Here is a 9,801-nt window from a genome sequence, read left to right on the forward strand (position 1 = left end):
GAGAGGTGAAGTGACTTGCCTGAGGTCACACAGCCGGAATATGGCATAGCTGAGATTTGATCCCAATGCTGAGGCTCTATATGCCACACACCGCCTTTTTTTTTTTTCATTCAAACTCAGACCCTTGGCAGTGAAAGCGCTGGACCTCTAAGGAATTCCCAATATGCCTCACTCTTAGAACACTAGACTACTTCTTGATATGTTAGTTGAGTAGCCTGTATTACATTTATAACTAATATAAATGTACTTAGGGGCATGCTCAACACTTTTACTGACAGAGGTTTCAATCAAAACTGATGGGGGAAAAATACTGATGGAGACTTCGATCTTTAACCACCAAGTAAGGCAGTGATTATTCCATTTTACAGCCAAGGAAATAGGTTCAAGGAGGTTAGGAGTCCTGCTGGAAGTCACACAGCCCCTAGTCCTTCCAGCAAACTCTGCGCTTCACTCCCCATAGACAGCCCTCTTTCTTTCTATCCGGTCTGGGAGCAGGGGCCCCAGGACTACTCTGTTCTATAACCCCCAACCCCGACATCCGGGTATATGCTATCTATTCAAAGAGATTGTATGGCTTGCATTTATCAAGCACCTACTGTCTGCTAGACTTCATGCTCAGGGCTTTACATGCATCTAATAAACACTGAGCATCTGCTCTGTGCGAGACACTGACTATGTGTGGATATAAAACAGCAAATAAAGCAGGCAAAATCCCTGGCTGTGGAGCTGGCATCCTTATGGGAGATGTAATGAACAGGTAAATCAGGGACTTTCCTGGTGGTCCAGTGGTTAAGGCTCCATGCTTCCACTCAGGGGGGCATAGGTTCAATCCCTGGTCTGGGAACCTAAGATCCTGCATGCTGCTTAGTGATGGCAAAAGAAAAAAAAAAAATAACAGGTGAATCAATTTATAATTTTAATTTCAGTGATAAGAGCTATGGAAAAAATAACTCAGGGTGATGTAAGTGAGTGGCTCTTGGGGTAGAGATGACAGCAGTGAGGGGGGTCAAGTGACCGCCTCTGCAAGGAGGTGACATTTGAGCTGAACCTTGTCTGAATAACAAGAAAGAATCAGGCCTGATCATCTCTGGAGGAAGAATGTTCCAGGAAAAGGAGGCAGCCTGTGCAAAGGCCTGGGGCTGAGGGTGTTCAGAAAAAGCAAGGGAGGGACTTCCTTGGTGGTCCAGTGGCTAAGACTCTGTGCTTCCAATGCAGGGGGCCCAAGGTTTGATCCCTAGTCCGGGAGTTAGATCCCACATGCTGCAACTAAGACCTGGTGCAGCCAAATAAATGAATAATTAATTAAAAAATAGAATAAGCAAGGGAGACAGCCTGGTGGTGCTGCCTTCAAGAGTAAGGGAGAAAGTGGGAGATGAGCTCAGAGAGATATTTGCAGGTACCCCTTGAGCCCTTAGGGTACATATTTTTGTACTCATTTTCCAGACTGGGAAATTGAGGCTCAGAAAGAAAAATAAAAATCACTTGCCCGAAGTTAGGAAGCAGGCAGATGGCAAAACCAAGATGTAAACCAGAGACAGGGAGCCTAATCCCTATGCCAATGATTCTCTAACTTTCTCCTGCATCAGAATGAAGTGGGAGGAGGCTGGTTAAAAAGGCAACTTCCTAGCTTCCCTACCCTCCCCCTCAACACCAAGAGCCCGATTCAGTAGCTCTAGGGTCAGCGGGAAATCTGGACCATTAACCAGCCCCCAGGAGGTTCTGATCTGGGCCAAGCTTTGATGAATCCCAGCCTGCGCAGGGCTGGATGTTGCCACCCATCAGAAGGAAATGAAAGGAATTTGGGGACCATGGCCATCATGCTTAAAAAGTGAAATAAAAGTACAGCAAGAACAGAAAATAGCAGCATGCCCCTCATGTTCTAAGGGCTACCTACATTTTATGAAACTTGTTTCAGTTAAAAATAGGCATGTGTGAATGCACCTAATTCGAGCATAATATCATGAACTGGAGGCAACCCAAATGTCCATCAGCAAGTGAACCGATAAACAAGTTGCAGCATATTCACAAAGGAATACTTAGCAACAAAAAGGGAATGAATTCTTAATACATGCTACATAGATTAATGTCAAAAATATTACAGTGTGCAAAAGAAGCAAGACAAATGAGCATATACTTTACACGAAACACTGGTTAGTGACTAATGGAATCTATGGTGACAAAAGCAGATGGGCAGGATGATTAATGAAAAGAGCCCAAGGGAACTTTCTGGGGTAAAGGAAATGTCTTATGTCTTGATTATGATAGTGGTTACATGGGCATGTACAGCTTATCAACTATAACACCTAAAATGGGTACAATTTATTGCCTGTCAATTATAACTCGATAAAGTTGACTTTTTATAACATATGTGTATAGGTGCATGTACTGGGTTGCAATATAAAGTATATCTCTTACGGTGGGATGAAAGTTTGAGAAAATCACCCGATAACCTCAAAAAATGGACCCAGTCTGGGGCCGAGAGATGCCAAGGCCAGGCCTCTAGAACCCAACGCTGGCTACCCAGGCAAATCGGAGCCCAGTTTTCCTCTTGTGAAAGCTGGAAAGCTGTACCCAGGGACATCCAGAGATGACACTTCCTGGCCTTGACCTTGGTCAGTGACTCTGCCACTCAGGCCTCGGTTTCCCTCAAAACTCCCAGGGAGATAAAGATAGGGCCCTACCTCAGAAGATAGAGCAGCAAGGATATAATTAGATGCCTCTGGAGGCTGAGGCCCTGGGCATGGCGCCTGACGTAGAGTGGCTGCTCAAGCGCTCATAGCCATGGCCATGGTCTTATTAGGGCTGGGGAGCAGGGCAGAGCCCAACCCATGAGGTCTGCTAAGGGGCTGGGGCTGGGGCAAGCATCTAGGGTGAAGCTAGGCCTCCTCCCGTGGCCGAATGTCCAGCTGTCCCCATCCTTCACTACCAGCCCCAGCTGTTCGTTCCTCCCTCCCAGGAAACCAGAGCTGGCTCACCAGGGTCCTATTCTGGGGCCGGAATGCTGTGTCAGCATTTCCCAGGGCCCGGAGTGGGTGGGGAAGGGCTAGTGCAGGATCAGCAGACCTGGCCCAGGAGCGAGAACATCCATTCCCTCCCCTCCTCACACCCCACACCCAGCAGAACCACTGGGAGGAAAAATGGGAAGGACTCTGAGCCGGGCAGCCCCTCCTCCATCCTCTCTCTCCCTGTCCCCTGCCCAGGCCCCAGAAAAACGGTCTATTCTGGGAGGGACACCTGTTGTTCCAATTCCCTGCCCTGCCCGCACCCCGCCCCCAGCCAAGGATCAGAGATGCGGGGAGAGACACAGTCTTTGACACTGAAGATGCGGTGTGAAACGCAGATGGCCTGAAGCTGAAGAACAAAACCAGAGACAGGGAGACAGAGATGGAGACAGAGGCACAGACAACCCAAAGAGACAGATCTGGAAAGACACCACCCAGAAACCATTAGCATCCATATTTGACCCTCCTCCCCAAGACCAAGTGGGGGAAGAAAGAAGACCCAGAACCAGAGGGACCCTCAGGAGGCCCTCCAGGGCTGGGAGTTCAAAGGAGCTCGGTCCTTCAACCCACACCAGCCCCCTTCCCAAGAATTTAAATAGGTCAGAGTCTGGAGCAAGAAGAGAATTAGGGCTGGGTGGGGGGTGGGGGAGGGGGGCAGCTAAATTAAGCTCAGGAATTAGAACCACCTTCCCCAAGTGCCTGCTTCCAGAGAGGTGGGAGGGGGGTGCTCTCTCAGCGGCCCGTTCTCTGGGACAAATTGCTAGTTTAAGAGAAGGTGGCGGAAGACACCCCCACTCCCCACTTTGCAGTCCCAAATTCTGCTGGTTCTCTGGCAAGGAAGGTAGGGGAAGACTGAGAGAGAAAACCAGAGAAAGATTGAGTGACAGTCACCCAAAGGGACAGAGGAAGAGACCGTGAGTCTCAGTGACCACAAGCAATCAGGACAGAGAGTTCAGAGACTAAGAGACACTCAGAGGGACCCGAGAGACAGTCCCAGAGACCCCAACACAGAGATACGCACCGTCCGCAGAAACTGGACTTCATCCTCGCCCTCTCCTCCGTCACCCATGATGTCGAAGCCCGAGGCGTCTGAAGTCGGACTGAAGTCGGGGACTAAGAGGAGGGGGCTGAAGGCCGGGCGGGGGGGCTGGGGGCGGGTTGGGGTCGGAGACCTCTAGGGACGCCAGAGGCACCCGCGGGGTAGATGGAACTGGGTGGAGGACTCGTGTGCTGGACAGAGCTGGGAGGAGGTCCCCGCCCCCGGGCTCCCATTGGACCAGGACGACCAAGGCCCCGCCCCTAGGCGGTGCCCCGCCCACAGACTCCAAACCTCTGCCAAAGGTGTGCTTGGGGTGGGGAGGCTCAGGGAGGAGTGTCTATAAACTAGCTACCCTCTGTCCTCCTACGCCGTAGTGCCATCGTTCTCTTATTTCACAGAAAGCAAACTGAGGCTCTGAGTGGTGAAGGCCCTGCTTGATGTCACACAGCAGAGTCGGAAAGAGCACCCGGTTCTCCTGGCTGTAAAAAGCATCATACAGGGCTTCCCTGGTGGCTCTGATAAAGAGTCTGCTTGCCAATGCAGGAGACACGGGTTCGATTCCTGGTCCAGGAAGATTCCACCTGCTGCGGAGCAACTAAGTCCATGCGTCACTGCAACTGAGCCTGTACTTTAAAGCCCGGGAGCTGCAACTACTGAGCCAATGTGCCTCAACTGCTGAAACCCGCTCCTTAGAGTCCATGCTCTGCAACAAGAGAAGCCACTGCAATGAGAAGTCCGCAAATTACAACTGGAGTGTAGCCACCGCTGGCTGCAACTAAAGAAGTCCACGGAGCAACAAAGGCCCAGCACAGCCAATAAATAAATAATGAAAATTTTAAATTTTTTTTTAAAAGAAAGCATCACACACAATGATTAAGAATAAGCCAGACTGGATCCAAATTCCTGCCTTGCCACTCCTTTGTGCGACCTTGGATAAGTCACTTCACCTCTCTGTGCTTAGTTTCCTCAATTAGTAAGGAGGATATTAATAGCACCTACCTTACAGGGCTGATGCAAGTATTAGATTATTTCCAGCACTTAAAACTGTACCAATACATGTGAAGCTGCTATGGAAAATAGTATGGAAGTTTCTTAAGAAAACTAAAAATAGAACTACCATTTGACCCAGCAATTCCATTCCTGGGTTTGTATCCAAAAAAAACAAAAAACACTAATTCAAAAAAATACACGCATCCAGTATTCATAGCACTATTTACAATTGCCAAGAGATGGAAGCAAACTAAATATCCATCATCAGATGAATGTATAAAGAAGATGTGGTACATATACACAATGGAATACCACTCAGTCATTTAAAAAGAATGAAATTTTGCCATTTGAAACAACATGGATGGATTTGGATGGTATTATGCTAAGCGAATGAAATGGCAACCCACTCCAGAATTCTTGCCTGGACAATCCCAGGAATGGAGGAGCCTGGTGAGCTGCCATCTATGGGGTCGCACAGAGTCAGACACAACTGTAGCGACTTAGCAACAGCATGCTAAGCGAAATAAGTCAGGCAGAGAAAAACAAATATTGTATTATATCACTGACATGTGGAACCTAAAAAATACAACAAGCTGGTGAATATAACAAAAAAGAAGGTTCATAAATACAGACAACAAACTAGTGGCTACTAGTGGGGGGAGGGGCAATAAAGGGGAGGGGAGTAGGAGGTACTAACTGTTGGGGGCAAGACAGGCTCAAGGATATTATACAACATGGGTAATATAGCCAATATTTTGTAATAATTGTAAATGGAAATAATCTTTAAAACTGTATTTAAAAACTACTTATACAAGGACAATCATCTTCATCATCACTATTAGAAAAACTGAAGAGGGAGGAGTCCTAGCCATAGCAGATGTCTTTTGTGCGCCCGTTGCATTGCTGGCCCTGAGCTAGGACCTTTTCACTGCATGTCATTTTTTAGTTCTCACAACAATCCTGTCATTATTTACATTGTTTAGAGGGGAAATTAAACATGTGTGGTCCTTGCCATGTATGATTTTAAGGACATGACCTAAATAAATGAGGTACAGCTGCCCCCCACACCTGTGGGTTTCCTATTTGCAGATTCAACCAACTGTATATAAATTATATACATATATTAAATTATATATATATGTATATTTAAATTCAGGGACTTTCTGGGTGACTCAGCGGGAAAGAATCCGCCTGTGATGCTGAAGATGCAGGGGACTCAGTGGGTTCAATTCCTGCATTGGGAAGATCCCTTGGAGGAGGGCATGGCAACTCACTTCAGTATTCTTGCCTTGGAGAATCTCATGGACAGAAGAACCTGGCAGGCTATAGTCCATAGGGTTGCACAGAGTCGGACATGACTGAAGAGACTGAGCATGCGTTTAAATTCAAGAAGTTTCCGAAAAGCAAAACTTGAATTTGACACAGGCCTGCAACTATTTCCATAGCATTTACATTGTATGTACAACTATTTACATCACATTTACACTGTATTAGGTATTATAACTAATCTAAAGATGATTTGGGCTTCCCAGGTTGTGCTAGTGGTAAAAAATCTGCCTGCTAATGAAGGAAACATAAGGGACTTGGGTTCGATCCCTGGGTCGGGAAGATCCCCTGGAGGGGGGCATGGCAACTCACTCTAGTATTCGTGCCTAGAGAATCCCATGGACAGAGAAGCCTGGCGAGCTACAGGTCATAGGGTTGCAAGGAGTCAGACATGACTGAACCAACTTAGCACACACACACAAAGATTATTTAAATATTGCCAGAGGATGTGTGTAAGTTACATGCAAATACTACACCATTTATATAAATTGGGACAGATTTTGGTATCCAAGGGGGTCTGGGAACCAAGCCCCTGCAGTTGCTGAGCAATGACTGTAGCCCTCACAATAATTTTGGGAAGTCAGTACTTTTTTGGTGCTCATTTTCCAGATAAGATGAGTACAGAGAGGTGGAGCAACCTGACCGAGGTCACACAGAGCCTGAGCTAGGAATTTGAACCCAGAGCCAGGGTTCTTAACCATTTTACTATACTGTCTCTATATTTGTATAAAATCTCTTAGTTATAGCAAAAAGACACTTTAGCAGAGCCAGGCTACATCCCCCAAAATACTAACCCTCATCTCACCAGGGGCTGCCTGAGCCACCCATGGCCGTTAGTTGGGCTGCCCTTTATGCAGATGAGTGCCCTGGGCTTTGTAAGCTGGGGAACACTGAGGGGGGCAACCAGCTCCTTCCTGCTCCTGTGGGGACTGAAGTCCCAAAGTAGGATGCCACGCACACCTGGGCCTCCTGCTGGGCAGTTAACACCTTGCCTCTGGGCCTCAGTTTCTTCATCTGTCCACTAGATTAATTTGGGATAGTCCCCTCCTTTTAGGATTGTGAAGATTCCATGAGGAAACCAATTAGAGCCTACCCCATGGTAACTGATTGATATAGGTATCTATTAAAATTATTATTGGGGCATTTCCCTGATGGTCCAGTAGCTAAGGTTTTGTGCTCCCAATACAGGGTGCCCAGTGTTCAATCCCTGGTTGGGGAACTAGATCCCACATGCCACATCCAAGAGTGGCATGCCACAACTTAAAGGTTCTGCGTGCTGGAACTAAGACCCAGTGCAGCCAAATAAATATTTTTTAAAAATATTGGGACTTCCCTGGTGGTCCAGTGGTTAGGACTCTGTACCTACACTGCAGGCAGCACAAATGTGATCCCTGGTCAGGGAAGTCAAGAGCGTCCCTGGTGGCTCAGATGGTAAAGTGGCTGCCTCCAATGTGGGAGACCCGGGTTTGATCCCTGGGTTGGGAAGATCTCCTGAAGAAGGAAACGGCACCCCACTCCAGTACTCTTGCCTGAAGAATCCCACGGGCAGAGGAGCCTGGTGGGCTACAGTCCATGGGGTCGCAAAGAGTCAGACATGACTGAGAGACTTCACTTCACTTCAAGGAATTAAAGTCCCACATGCCATATGGTGTGGAGAAAAAAAAAGTATTATTATTATTAACATGAAATGGTATCTATTAAGCTATACAAAACAATATCTTGCAGTTGAATAAAATTATATTGATACCTAGAGAGTTGTGTATAACAGACTGCTGCATGTTACATAAATACTGATTTACTGGTACAACTGTACTAGACAGCACACAGGCTTGTACTACATTGTTGGATGATCCAATGCCTAATTATATAATTAGATATTTAGGCTAATATAATTATGTTATCCAATTAAATGTTTATCTATTGTACACTAGTTAATGCACACTTGTATATTAAGTATCTAAGATTTTCCTGAGAATTGTGTATATAACAGGAAACTATTCTGTATCATTGGGCACTATATCATAAGATATTAATAGCATTTCTTTCTCCTGTTAGTCATTATTACATGTTTTAGGACTCACCCATGTTGCTCTGTGGAGCAACAGGCACCTTGTCTATGCCTGTGGGAGTTTTGCAGGCCCTTCTGGCAACTGTCTGCTTCTGTTTATTCACCCTCTCATCCGGGAAGGTAACTCCCAGGTTGCCCCCAGCTCTCCCCAAATAATGTTGTGGTGAACATTATGTCCTAGTATATGTCCCTGAGTGGAACCGAGGGATACACATCCAGGAGCTAAGTGAGGGGGTCACATCTCCATGCACATGTTTGATTTGACTGTATTGCTAAGTTGGGGCTTCCCTGGTGGCTCAGGCAGTAAAGAAGTTGCCTGCAGTGCGGGAGATCTGGGTTCAATCCCTGGGTCGGGAAAATCCCCTGGAGAAGGGAATGGCAACCCACTCCAGTATTCTTGCCTGGAGAATCCCGTGGACAGAGAAGCCTGGTGGGCTGCAGTCCATGGGGTCGAAAAGAATTGGACACGACTGAATGACTAACGCTTTCAGTGCCAAGTGGCCCTCAGGAATGACCGTCTGCTATCAGTACAAGGAGGGTCCTGAGGTCCCCACAGTTCCAACCTCTACTTGGCATTTTTCCAAGTCCTAATTTTTGCCAGACCAGTAGGATGATTCACTGTTCTTTCAATCTGCCCTTTCCTGATCCCTTACCAATAATTTCTAGCATCTGCTCAGGTGCCTGTCAGGGTTTGGGGTCTCCTCCTCACCTGCTCATCCTCTTTGCCCAGTTTTCTACCAGAGTGGCTATCTTTTTCTCTTGCTGACTTGCAGCTGTTCCTTTTTTATATACATTCTGAATATTCTTGTCATTGATTTTACTTTTCTTTTTTGGCTTTGCTGGGTCTTTGTTGCAGCGTGCGGGCTTTTTCTAGTTGTGGCGCATGGGCCCTAGAGCACACAGGCTCAGTGGTTGCAGTATGCAGGTTTAGTTGCTCCGCAGAATGTGGGATCTTAGTTCCCTAACCAGGGATCAAACCAGTGTCCCCTGGGCAGACTCTTAACTACCGGACCACCAGGGAAGCTCCTCTCATTGATTTTAGACATTTTAAATATAGTTTTTCCTCTCTGTCATTCGATATTTGTTCCACAGTGTCCTCAATTAAAAGAAATCTTTATTTGCATGTTATTAAATGCACCCTTTTTCTGCCTCATAAGTTTTTTGTGGTTTGCTTAAGAAGTCTTTTCCTTTGTGGTTGCTGGTGTTATTGCTGGTATTAACCATCCCTGAGGGCCATGGGGGTGGCACACGTATATACCAGTGCCCAGAGCTTTCCGATCTCACTCCTTGATCCTCCTTTGAGTCCAGGAGGCCTGGAGACACTTTCTCACTACGAGCTCAGTTCAGTCAGGGCCGTTACATCACCTTATGTGAAG

The 9,801-nt window shown here is 46.8% G+C and overlaps 1 protein-coding gene across 5 annotated transcripts in view; it reads right to left on the reverse strand.

The window, feature by feature from the left end:
- The window catches only part of RYR1 (ryanodine receptor 1), a 127,895-nt gene extending 123,716 nt beyond the window's left edge, over positions 1-4,179 (reverse strand). For all 5 annotated transcript variants that reach the window (XM_055412238.2, XM_055412236.2, XM_055412235.2 and 2 more), the window contains exon 1: positions 4,024-4,179. In XM_055412238.2, the coding sequence (XP_055268213.1) occupies positions 4,024-4,071 (48 nt within the window). In that variant the 5' untranslated portion in view covers positions 4,072-4,179. The remainder of the gene's footprint in view (positions 1-4,023) is intronic.
- Between the last annotated feature and the right edge of the window lie 5,622 nt (positions 4,180-9,801).

The sequence above is a fragment of the Moschus berezovskii genome, chromosome 22 (genome assembly GCF_049115385.1).
Source record: "Moschus berezovskii isolate FMDL1 chromosome 22, NW_MosBer_1.0, whole genome shotgun sequence".
Classification (NCBI taxonomy): Eukaryota; Metazoa; Chordata; class Mammalia; order Artiodactyla; family Moschidae; genus Moschus; species Moschus berezovskii.